Consider the following 12285-nt stretch of genomic DNA (forward strand, 5'->3'; position numbering starts at 1 on the left):
GCACGGGGGCAGCTGAGGGGTGCCCCGGCCCGTTGGCCTCCCCGTCGCGTCGTGTCGAGGGCAATGGAGCATGTGCCGGGGGCATGGCAGGGCGGCCCGGGCGAGGGGCGGCGGGGCTGGGGGCGCGGTGGCGGGGGCGGGGAGGTGGAGCCTGGCTGCGGGCGCGGGGACCGCCGCTTCCCTCCCCCGTCGGCCCCTCACCTGGCGGGGCCGCCCCTCGCCAGGGGGCCGGTTCCACGCGGGGCGCAGGCCTCGCCCGCCGGCCCTCCCCGCTGCAGCAGCCGCCGCCGCCACCGGGCCGTGCGTCCGCCGCCAGCCGGCTCAGGCCCCAGCTGCCGCCGCCGCCGCCGCCTCCCCCTCCATGGCCGCCGCTCTCGCCGGCTGCATTGTGGGAAGCTGACCTCACTCGCTGCTGCCGCCGCCCCGCCGGCTCCGGCACTCGCCGCCATGGGGGCCGTGACCGACGGTGAGACCTCCCTCCTTCCTTCCTTCCCTCCCTCGCCGCGCTTGTCGCCCCGAGCCCCGACCCCTGCCCGGCCCGCTATGCTCTCCTCGGCGCCGAGCCCGCCTCGTCTCCCGCCCGCCGCGGAGCTGTCCGCCGCACGGCTCTAGCCGCCTTGCAAGAAGAGCTCCCCGCGCCTCCGGCCCAGCCCTCCCTTGTCTTCTCTTCGAGCCCGATCCCCGGCCTCTCACCCCGCAGACCGGCCTCCATGCTGGCCCCGACCCCACGGCCCCGCTCCCGGGCCCTTCATGCCGGCGCACGCTCGGGCCCTTGGGCGCCCCCCGCCCCTAGACCTCCCTCGCCCGGGCCCCAGGGCCCCTCCGGCCCAGGGCCCTAGCACGTCTCGTGTTGAACAAATCCTCCCGGTTTAGCCCCGGGAATCGTTCCCTGAAGGCCTGGGGTGACACCCGCGCTCTGCTCTGGGCTGCGGCTGCCATTAACGAGGAGTTTTTCCTCAGATGAAGTTATCCGCAAGCGACTTCTGATCGATGGCGATGGTGCTGGTGACGACAGACGGATCAATCTGCTAGTGAAGAGTTTTATTAAGTGGTGTAATTCTGGCTCTCAAGAGGAAGGGTATTTGTTTTCTGTTTGTTTTGGTGTTTTTTTAGTCTTGGAACTGTTGAGCTCACATTTCAGCGGAGGACTGGGCTTGATCAGTTTTTTAAAAGATGCATGTTAAAATATATACATCTGCCTTTCAGCCGGGCTCTGTGGTAGTTCCAGTACAAACACCGAGCAGAGCGATAGGAGATGAGGACTAGAGACAGGTCAGAAATTACCGAAGGCTGCAGGCACTATCACGAAATCTGCCAGCGCTGCTCAAATGCCCTGAGGCTTGTCTTGCTGCTGCCTGATCCATCCGGGAGACCTGCTCTTCTAATATGATCACGACTCGAATATTTTAGTTATCAAGAAAGACTAATACTGCTGATGTTCCTGCTGGTGCTGTTCTTTTTATTTATTAAAAAAAAAAAAAACAACAAAACAAACCCCAGGCTAAAGTATTAAGGAATGAATGACAACGTGGTGTTCTGTTACGAGGTGTGTGCTAGCACTGGATATAAATTCCCAGAGGTCACAATAATAGTGATTCTGTATTTTAATGCAGCACCACAGTATTAAAATACTAATGTCACGGGTCACAGAGCCAGCCCTAGCTGGGAAGTGTATAAACCCTGGATCAATCTGCCCCTTGCTTTAATCCACTTCACACCTCTAAGGACATGATGGCAGAATTAATGGGTACAGTGTTTCTAACTGCATTTTCAAAAAAGTTAGACATTGAGTCTCTAAAAATCTTTATTCAATAATTGTTATTCAGCTGGTCCTTCGCAGCATTCTTGGTTTATAAATGCAGGGGGTATTTTTGCCCTGCTTAGGAATAAATATCTTGTCTGCTTTCAGTTACAGTCAATACCAACGAATGCTGAGTACTTTATCCCAGTGTGAATTTTCAATGGGAAAAACTCTTCTGGTGTATGACATGAACCTGAGAGAAATGGAAAATTACGAAAAAATCTACAAGGATATAGGTAAAGATGATAAAAGTACTCCTGATTTCAGTTTGACAATTTCTCTTTTATGAACAAGCTTAAGCCAGTTGTGCTGGGCATAATATATACATATGATGAGTGATTTGGGTTGTTTTTTTCTTAATAGGCAGCATTCAGCCATACACTGTAAGCATCTTCTCAGTGTATAAAATACATACAAATAAAAGCATTTTATCCTGTTAAAGTGCATGAAGTTTTGAAGCTGATGGAGCTAGCAGCATCACAAGCAGCTCTTTTAATTATTTAGCAGATCATGTTTACATGTATTTGAGTTCAACATAACTCTCTGTACTTTTGTTTTAAAGAAAATAGTATAGCTGCAGCACATGAGAAGATTTCTGAATGCAAAAAACAAATCCTGCAAGCAAAAAGGATTCGAAAAAATCGCCAGGGTAAGGAGCAATATCTGTATTTACACTGCTCAGTTTCATTGTTTTGTTGTCTTTTAAAATGCATTGCACTGGAAAGTAGATTCCAAAGGTTTTAAAGTGCTAGGGAATGTAATGGCATCAAGAATAGTGTATTTAGTCTAATGGGTTCCACACTCACTGCTGAAAGTGTTTGGTGGATAAACCAGTAAATCTCAATGATGTGCAAGATCAAGGAAACCTTAAAGAGTAGCTCAGAAAGATGTTTTCAGGCCAAAGAAAAAACCCAAAAGCATCCTATCACAATTTAGGTGATTTCACAAGAACTAAAGCACATTATTAACTGTGAGACAAGAGTTAGACAGACTTAACACCCAGCACTGAAAATCATGCAAATGTATCCCTTAAGCTCTTAAGGGAAGGTAACAGCATACACAGAAGCAGTGGTGCCAGTTACACACTTAACAACTCTTACTGAATACCTTTGAGGAGAGCTGTGTTTTTAACCTGCTCTTAAAAATATGTGCTGATCACTTCATTGAAGCTTAAAGCATTTTCTTACCAAAAGATTAGCAATTGAAGAGAAACAAGAATTTATCTTTTCTTGATAAATGAAAGACGAAAATATTTATAACAGATGGAAGTTTAAAAGTCTAACTGTTTGAAAAATTTTGTTGATAACTTTAGGAATTAAAAGAGCTTTAACCAATAGGAATGTGGAGTTCTTGCATCTTAACAGTGTCAAGAGTTTGCTTTTTGATCTTTCTGTCCAGCCTGCAGCACAGATTTTCCCATGTGAATGGGGTAATTGGTATATATACAATCTTGATTATCAGCAAATGGCTACGTTAGTTGCCAGTACAACCATAATATTGTTCTTACTGTGTAATACAGTTTAAAAAACAATCTTGTTTTTTCATTTGCAGCATTTTATACTTGAAAAAGGAGTAAATCTTAAATCTGTATCGTCTTATCAGCACTGTTTTCTGTATGCAGACATTAGACCGTGTCTAAAACTAATGCTTATGAATCATGCACAACAGACCAAGCATGCAGAGCTATTTAAAGGTTTTCTGGCTCCATCCTTTACAAATCATTAGCATTGGTTAAGTTTGAGTAGGTAATGGCCTACAGTCATCTATAGTTTATTTTAACTCTCTTTCATCTAATCATCTCCTTTGAAATATTACAGCATGGTATAAATTGTATACATTTTTATATATGTATATATATTATTTTGCAGCTACTTTTCTAATATATGTAAGCTGTTACATACAAATTTGAAAAGTGTTAAAACATTTCTTCTTTCTAGAAGGAGAAAGAATCTGTACCATTCTACAGTATCTGAATTTTGCTTCTTGAATCTATACTTTCAGAATTATTTAGACTATTTAAATTTCTTTCAGAATATGATGCATTGGCCAAAGTCATACAGCAGCATCCAGATAGACATGAAACACTGAAGTAAGTATGGGACTACATTAAAATAACAGCTAAAAGTGACTAGATTTGACACTTGTTTTTATTTCAGTTTGACCTCTCCTCACTTACAGACACAAGAAAAACTTGGGTATCTTGGTGGGTCTCATTTTAAAATTTTGCCCTTATGAACTTTCTTATAGGTTCAGGAACATTGCTACTAGTTTTATATTTGAAATCTTTCCATTTTTAAGGTGAATAAGTAAACTCAAAAGTAAATGCACATCTAATGGCAGTTTACCAGAAATAGGAGAAAGATAGTAGGGAAGTGCTATGAAGTGCACCAGCAAGGTATTCAGTAGTCACACAAAATAACACACCAGCAAGTAAGGTGGAATAAGAGAAAGGAGTAGAAAGGTCTTAAGGGTTTTTATGTTTTCCTTGTAGTAGTTGTTCCTGCATGCCCAGTTATAAATTACTACATTGTGGACCCACAGTGTAACCTGCCCTGACATGCAGGTTAGACCTACCTGTTGTCCAACTTGTCTTGCATGTAACTTACAGTAATGCTTGTGTCATTGTTGGATTTGGATCACTCTCTGCTTTTGAGTCATTTTGGACACGTGTAGGGAGATAACCTTTTTAACCTCATCAAGCCAAAGGAACATTCTAAGTTGCTTCTAGCAGTTTGTTCTTAACCTGATGAAGGATGTATTGCAGGGTTACTGTTCCTATTTACGGGTAGCTTGTGCCAGTCTTGTTGCCCACTTTAAGTGAAATTGCAGGGGGAGGTTGTCTTCATATTCCATAGTCTTCCATAGCAAAAGGAGGATTTTTTTTTTTATATTATTACCCTAATAATAGCATTTTCATAGCCATAAACCACTGAGAATATTTCACACATTTCTTTCTTGTGTGTTGTTTTTCTGTGCCTTGGTTTCATTACCACAACTTTATTACAGGCAATTCTCATGAGGCTTGACTACTTGTTATTTCATAAGTCAGCATGTGCCATTTATCAAGGGTGGCTTCATAATAAAGTTATCAAAAGTGAAGTTTTTCAGTTAAGTCAATTCATTAAGAATGGAAACAACTAAATGATAATACTTCTTTTCTTAGGGAATACCAGGTGTTTAGGCTTGGAAGGCTTATTCTCATTGTGGTTAACATAGCCAAGCAGAAATTTTTTTAGGCAAAGCTAGAAGTAGTAGTAAATGTTAGTAAATGTGGCATTTTGTCTTTTCTTAATTTTATAATCTCTTTAGGAGAGTAGATTACACCTTTAAATACCACTGTGTTCATCTACTGGAAGAATGGCTATGGAATTATCCCATTTGTCCTTAGTCCTTTCTATCATCTCTAGTCAAAGACACAGACTTGAGCTGTGATTCTCCATTTTACAGATGAGAAAATAGGACATGGTAACAGAATGGAACATTTTTTAAAGGGAGCTTGGTTCATAGGTATTTTAGCTTTAACTGGCCTCTCCAAGTGAATAGACTTCAAATCTAGGAACTAGCAGAAGTTTTCATCTGGTGTTTTAATTACAAGGTTTCCTTTCTCTCCAGTTTGTGGAAAGTATAAAGAAAGTCATACTATGAACCAAGAAGGGCCACTCTTAAATCAGAATGGAGTCTCTCTAACAATGTCAAGCTTTTTGTGGAACCCTTAATCACTTAAAACACTTGAGAAAACTTCTTGTGGGGAGAAATGTCATGGTTTACTGCAACAGTTACATTTATAGCTTTTGCAGGTCATATGGTACAATAGGACAAAGTTCAGAAAAATACTTTCTTTATGCTTTTCTTGGAACAACTAATCATAGAGCACAAAAGCAAAAGCTGTTACCAGCTTAGTCACAAGTAATGCACAGGAGCCAATTCAGAAAGTAACAGGAGCTGAACTCCTAAAGGGCAGTGCCCACAGTGTAATTTGGTGCAGTATCAGAAGAGCTGTTAAGAGGACCAAGAAATGACATCCCCTCTAACAAAAAGAATAGAAAAATGAGAAGGCTAGGCAAAGGTTGGCTGGAATGGAAAGTAAAATGGAAAGTAAAATAAATAAAAATTCATATGTAGCTTGGATGTTACTAGAAAAAAATTGCATGTCTTCTCACAGTCCATTTATATCTGACAGCACACTGTAAACAGCAAGGTTTAGACAAACAGAAGTCTGTCAGAAACTAGAAACCAAATACTTGCAAAATCACTGTACAAGCCTGCAATCTGTTAACCAGTTTCCATTGAAGGAAAAATAATGTCACACAGCCAACCCTTCTTCAGGCATTCCTTTCAAGGTACCAAGCATGCTGGCTCCAAGACAGACAACACCCTCGGGTAGCACTAACCCAGACCTTTTTCCCAGCTGTTGTGAGTTGCTTAGGACTAGAGGCCTTGTTGTGGTTCCCTGCCCAGAGCAGTTGCAGCAGTTGTCAGTGCTTCAGAAAATAAAAGTTTTATTTCCTTGCTGACCTTTATATGGCTCTGCCTGCTAATTAGTCAGGGATAGTCAGCCTTTCTTCACCTTTAAAGAAACAGATTATTCTCATTGCATGGAACATAAATTATGGTAGGTATTTGAGGAAATGTAGAAGGGCCAAATTGGAGGTTTGAGTGTAAGAGTTGATGCTCCATCCTCATTTTAAAGCTAGTGTACTTGTCACTCTTTGCCCTACCTCAGAAGAGTTTGTGGAGGTCCATAGTAGCTCCAAGTGAGAATAGAAAAGCCGTACGCTTGCAGGAAGATCCCAAAGAAGTGTTGAAAGATGATGTATTTCAAAAGAGTGTTAATAATAACGAAGATTATAGGTGTTGCATGTTTCCTTTATCTCTTAGTGCCAGAGGCAATCAGTTAAAATAAAAGACATTTGAGAAGGAAATGAGTCTTTATATGGATCACAGTGTTAAATTCTGTGTGCTGAAGCTATATCATATAGTTTCACCAAAACCATGGATTATCCTACTTGTCTGCCGTAAGGTCTACACGTTCCCTAGTTCTCTGGGCAGCTGCTTGACTGTGTTTAGTCAGTTGTGTCTGGGAATTGTATTTCCCTGTTGGGGATTTAGGTTTATCACATATATTCTCCTTGCTGATGCTATGTTTTTATTTAATCTTACGTCAAAATAAAGAAACCTGTGAAGTAGCAAAGCCTATGAAAATGCCATGGGTGTTTAATATTACCAAGTTCCAGAGTATGGCCAAATAAACAAAGTATTAGTGGCAGGACCAAATTGCTACAGTTCACATGACCAGTGTACAATTGTAGTCAAGTGTATGCAAGTCTGAAGGCTTTGTTTTCTATAAAAGTCCTGAAATTACAAGTTTATGACATAATAATTCAACATGTATGTCTCTATGTCATTTCATTTGCTATGCTTTGTTTATTTGTGCTGCTTATTTAATGGTTCTTTTTTGTCTACTTATTTCAAATCTATTTAGCAAGAATTTTACAGAACTTTTTAAAAATATTATGACAATTTCCTTTCAGGCAGCTAGAAGCTTTGGGAAAAGAACTGCAACATCTTTCTCACATTAAAGAAAATGTTGAGGATAAGGTAGGTTTTCCTTAGATGTTTTTATGTAATTATTTAATAGGAACATAATTAATGGAGAATCTGTTACATGTTGTTTGGTTGTATGTGCTGTTTCCTAAAACATATTTTATTATTCCAGTTGGAGCTGAGAAGAAAACAGTTCCATGTTCTCTTGAGCACCATCCATGAACTTCAGCAAACCCTAGAAAGTAAGTGCTGTTCTTAGGTAACCTGGGTTGGGTTTCAGCAGATCCAAGGGAGTCACAGCTACCAGCAGTGGGCCAGCTGTGTGCAATTGAGATTAGTGGCCTTAGCAGCACTTTTTTTCCAGTATTAATCTCAAGCCTGTGACTGTTCACAGTTGTTTGGGTTTTATTTTCTACAAGATAGTTACTGTGTCATTTCCTAATTAGCTTCATATTAATCTGTAGTCAATAGACCTCTAAAATGTAGGTATGGAGGGCAGCAATTTAAGGTTGGGTTTTTTAAACAGAGGAAGTATTTCTTGCAGAAAAGTATTCTTGTGGATAGTTTCCAAAGTGATTTTTATAATTCCTGTTTCAGTAGTTTTGAACATGTCACTGCCATTATGGCATCATTTAAGGCTTCACAAAAAAGAAAGTGGCATAGAGGAAGGCTAAGTGATTTACCTGCTCAGACAGGAGTAATAGAGCAGGGACTAAAACTGTCATACTCTAAATTCATGGAATTTAGCTAAATTCAGTCATATTCATGCTCATTTTTTGTGATACGAATACTTACTATATTCAAATCAGTGCTTGCTTTTCACACTTTAATATAGATAATATTTTAAATATATTTAAAAAAATATTTTCTCTCATTCCAAGACTGAATAATGGCATAGCCTTTGAGCATGACCTGGTGGGCACACTGAGACTGCCATAAGAGCAGATTTTCATTCTCTAATGCCATCTCAATCAGCAGAGCGAACTGTTAATCCTAGCTGCACTTTAGCAGAAGGTTATTGTTGTTATGTGTTACTAACACTTGGTTAAGTATTAGTCTCTAAAATACATTTTCACGTTAATGTATAGGTCACCTTTTACTTTCTAGAATTTTATGAAAGAAGTAATACTGTAGTGAAAGGCAGAGGTTTGAAATAAACCATTAACAGACAGAGAGAAGGCATGTTCACTTGAAGCAACCTGATACTGTTTGCTTCAATTGATACTGTAGGATGTACCCCATGTTTCCTGGATCAGCTGTTACAAGATAACAGCCTTAAAAACTTTGAAAGGGTTTGGTTATTTTTTTTAGCTTGTTTGAACATAGCATTTTATATGACGAGGTACCCAACTATGCTTCTAAGGCAATCATTGTAAAATACTTACATGAGATAGAGCTCTGCAAAATAGAATCATAGAATCAAGAAGGCTGGAAGAGACCTCAAAGATCATCGAGTCCAACCTGTCACCCTAAACCTCATGACTATCTAAACCATGGCACCAAGTGCCACGTCCAATCCCCTCTTGAACACCTCCAGGGATGGTGACTCCACCACCTCCCTGGGCAGCACATTCCAATGGCCAACCACTCTCTCTGTGAAGAATTTTCTCCTCACCTCCAGCCTAAACCTCCCCTGGCACAACTTGAGACTGTGTCCTCTTGTTCTGGTGCTGGTTGCCTGGGAGAAGAGCCCAACCCCCTCCTGGCTACAACCTCCCTTCAGGTAGTTGTAGACAGCAATGAGGTCTCCCCTGAGCCTCCTCTTCTCCAGGCTAAACAATCCCAGCTCCCTCAGCCTCTCCTCATAGGGCTTGTGCTCAAGGCCTCTCCCCAGCCTCGTTGCCCTTCTCTGGACACGCTCCAGCAATTCAACATCTTTCCTAAACTGAGGGGCCCAGAACTGGCCACATAGTCTGGGAATATAACCAAGTATGTTTGACCAACAGTAATATTGAATTTTTAGATGATGAAAAGCTTTCAGAAGCTGAAGAATCTCAAGAAACTCAGATGGAAGCAGAGGCCAAACAGCAGATGTAATAGAAGACTACCGATCATGCTATGAAGAATATCCAAATGTCTTCACTTTGTATTGAAACCAACAGTAAGAGAGATGGAGCTGAAAAACAATTTTCTACTGCTTCTGTGAATTGTTTTACAAAGATACTTGTTTTGTTTATGCTTCAGGGGAAACCAGTTACAGATCTGTGCAGACAGGCACTTTCTGTTAATCCACCAACTTTCTAATTGGTGACAAAGATATTTTGTTTTACAAGGGATGAAGCTTCTGCACAGTACTTGTGAACTTGTGTTTGCAAAACACTGTCAATAAAAGGCGTTTACAAATAGTTTCCTATTTTTAGTAGGCATTGAGCCTTACAGTATGGGCTCCTTTTCTTACTTGACACTGGACTGCAGGCAGTGCATCTTTGTATGAGTCTCAGCTTCCATACCCAAGTCCAGATGGGACCTAAAACTAAACTAAGTAGGGTCTTAATTTTTCAAAGTAGCTGCCATTTTAGAACTTAACTTGTGACTAGACTAGAATTGCTAGTTTCGTATAAAGCAAATTAATTCTATACAATTTGTGATTGTCAAGATGTGCAAAACAATAAAAATCTTACTGTATTAGCTTTACTTTTTTCCCTTAAGGTCATGCAAATAACTGCAGTGATGTGACCCTTGCTATGCTGTGTTCTGTGCAACCACATCAAAAAAGTCACTTTTTAAACACTTTTAAAACTACAGTTTAAAAGCTTTGTTCTTGGAGAACCAGGAATGTAATCTTGTTACCATTTGTAATCTACTTTTGGATTTTATCTGTCAATTGACTTAGAAATACATCATAGCTCCTGAATCAGGTAGTGGAAGCCTCCCTGTCAAATGATGACAAACTGAAGCAGTACAGCATCAATTATAAAGGCTCTCATATTTTTATTATTAATAGGGAAGGTGTAATCTATCCACCTGGATCATCCTGCAGACTGAGCAATCTGTTTGGAGGTAGGAAATACAGGTTTCAACCTTCCCAACAGAAGAAAAGAACTGAGTGTGCTCTAAGCTTTTGTAAGGCAGGAGGGAAGGAAAAAGGGGCACTAGTAGGTCCTGTCACTACCTCTTAGCCATGTTCTAAAACACCTCCTAAATGAGGCCTTCCACTGGCTTGGGTAAAGGAACGTGTTTTGGATCTCACTCAGACTGAGTCATAGGCGTACGTGGTTGAAGTAAAATAATGATATTACACAGAACAGAGCCACCTCCTCAAACTAGGTGACAGCTGAGGGGGTTTTCCAAGATTGTGACTTTGGACTTTTGCAGTCTAAATGCCATATAATTCCCACTCTCAGTGGCTGTGGATCTGTGGTCACTGTGTTGAACAGACATATCTGAGCTTGTTTAGCTCATGTTCAAAGTTTGCTGAGGGCAAGCCAACTGAACACAGAGCCACACAACTTCGGTAGTGCAGTGCAGCCCTGGACTAATAAACTGTCAAAAAGCTTCTAGTTCACAGCTGGTCAACTCAGAACACAGGGGAAGCTCAGGTTTGCTGGTAGAGTCTGTGTAGACATGCAGTGCTGCTTGTACACTTCAGATATTGCAGAATGGGGGGTGGATTGTGTGGGATAAGTAAACAAAAGGGATTGAATATGAAAAGTACAGTCAAGAAAAGCATTTACTGTTCTATGCTTTTACCCCTCCTAACAACAGTGAATAGTAACATATTTTGTAAAGCAGCAATACTAAATTGCCAAATCTGGGAGGAGTCACTTTCGTGAATGTTTGAATTATGAAAACCATAAATGACCAAGTCTCAAGACACCTTTAAAGCATAGTAGCATTTTTTTTCTAGATGAAAGGCTCTTCAGGAGCTACTTGGATTATATATTGGTGCAGAGGTGGATGACATTTACAACCTAAAAACGGTCTCTATAACAGCACTGCCATGAAAACCTCAGATTTTTCCATGTTTTTACACAGTATTTTGGAATTTTACTTGGATCACTCAAATATCTTCTCTCGGAACTTGTGCTGCTCTATACAGAACCTGACTGGAAACATTCCAGTGCCTGAGCCTGTCCTGCTGGTGAGGAATACATACATAGAAACAAAAGTTATACAGGAGAGAAGCAATACAGCACAGCAAAGTAAGGAATGTATCCTTGTTTGAAACTACAGTGATGCAATCTTGAAAAGCAATTACTGCCCTAGAAAACCAAGCTGCCCTTGTGCAGTGTGGCAGCAAGAGGGTGATGTCATTACATCATTTTGGAGAGTGCCAAAAAACCCCCAACATCAATTCATAGCAAATGCAGCTTGGTAGGACATCCAAAAATTTTTTCTCCTATTTTTTTTCCGCATTTATACCAATAACCTCTTGAACATTAGTTTTGTGCCGAAACAGAAACAAAACCAAACGAAACTCTAATACTGGGCAACCTTTAACCTGCTCTGTTACTAAGCCCCATGTTGCAGGTTCAAAACTGCTCTGCATGTTAAATAGATGTCTGCATCTCCTTGATTCTTCTCTTGAAGTTTTTTCTGTGTCATATTTCCAAGACATATATGATAGTCACACTTTCATCCCTGCCTGGAAAGCTATCTTGCTATGATGGTGTTTACCTGATTTAACTCTAAATATACATGTGTAAAATTCAGTACATGTATAAACTCAGGATGTCAACAAGTAAGTAAATGACTAAGTAAGAAATCTTGCCTGTTCTCAGGATCTGCCTTGTCCCTCTCTGAGCTGAAAGAGTATTTTAGCATGGAAGAATCTGTCTTAATGCCACTGCCATGTAGACACAAAAATGGAAGCTGAAGGATGGTGAAGTGCTAAGCTTCTATGCCAGGATTTGTCTTTCTGTCCTTTCCAAACAAGAGTGCTATAGAGAGAGAGTAATTGGATAGAACTGGTAACCTGGGGAGAATTTTTGAAGAGAGAT

The 12285-nt window shown here is 40.8% G+C and overlaps 1 protein-coding gene across 2 annotated transcripts; it reads left to right on the forward strand.

Annotated features, from left to right (window-relative positions):
- Positions 1 to 432: 432 nt before the first annotated feature.
- On the forward strand, positions 433 to 9714 carry THOC7 (THO complex subunit 7). 2 transcript variants are annotated; one of them, XM_054387381.1, is made up of 8 exons: positions 433 to 466; positions 961 to 1078; positions 1910 to 2037; positions 2364 to 2450; positions 3833 to 3890; positions 7333 to 7399; positions 7518 to 7587; positions 9309 to 9714. In XM_054387381.1, the coding sequence occupies exons 1-8, from the start codon at positions 448 to 450 to the stop codon at positions 9380 to 9382; spliced, it is 621 nt and encodes a 206-aa protein (XP_054243356.1). In that variant the 5' UTR covers positions 433 to 447; the 3' UTR covers positions 9383 to 9714. The 2 variants fall into 2 exon arrangements, with proteins under 2 accessions (XP_054243356.1, XP_054243357.1); XM_054387382.1 differs by having other exon boundaries at positions 1916 to 2037.
- Positions 9715 to 12285: the final 2571 nt, after the last annotated feature.

Source organism: Indicator indicator, chromosome 15, assembly GCF_027791375.1.
Source record: "Indicator indicator isolate 239-I01 chromosome 15, UM_Iind_1.1, whole genome shotgun sequence".
In the NCBI taxonomy this organism is placed as follows: domain Eukaryota; kingdom Metazoa; phylum Chordata; class Aves; order Piciformes; family Indicatoridae; genus Indicator; species Indicator indicator.

Excerpts from the sequence above, each read along its gene's own strand:
- THOC7 (XM_054387381.1), top strand. Across the intron at positions 1,079-1,909 it reads TCTGGCTCTCAAGAGGAAGG|TTACAGTCAATACCAACGAA; the intron begins GTATTTGTTTTC and ends GTCTGCTTTCAG. Across the intron at positions 7,400-7,517 it reads AAGAAAATGTTGAGGATAAG|TTGGAGCTGAGAAGAAAACA; the intron begins GTAGGTTTTCCT and ends TTATTATTCCAG.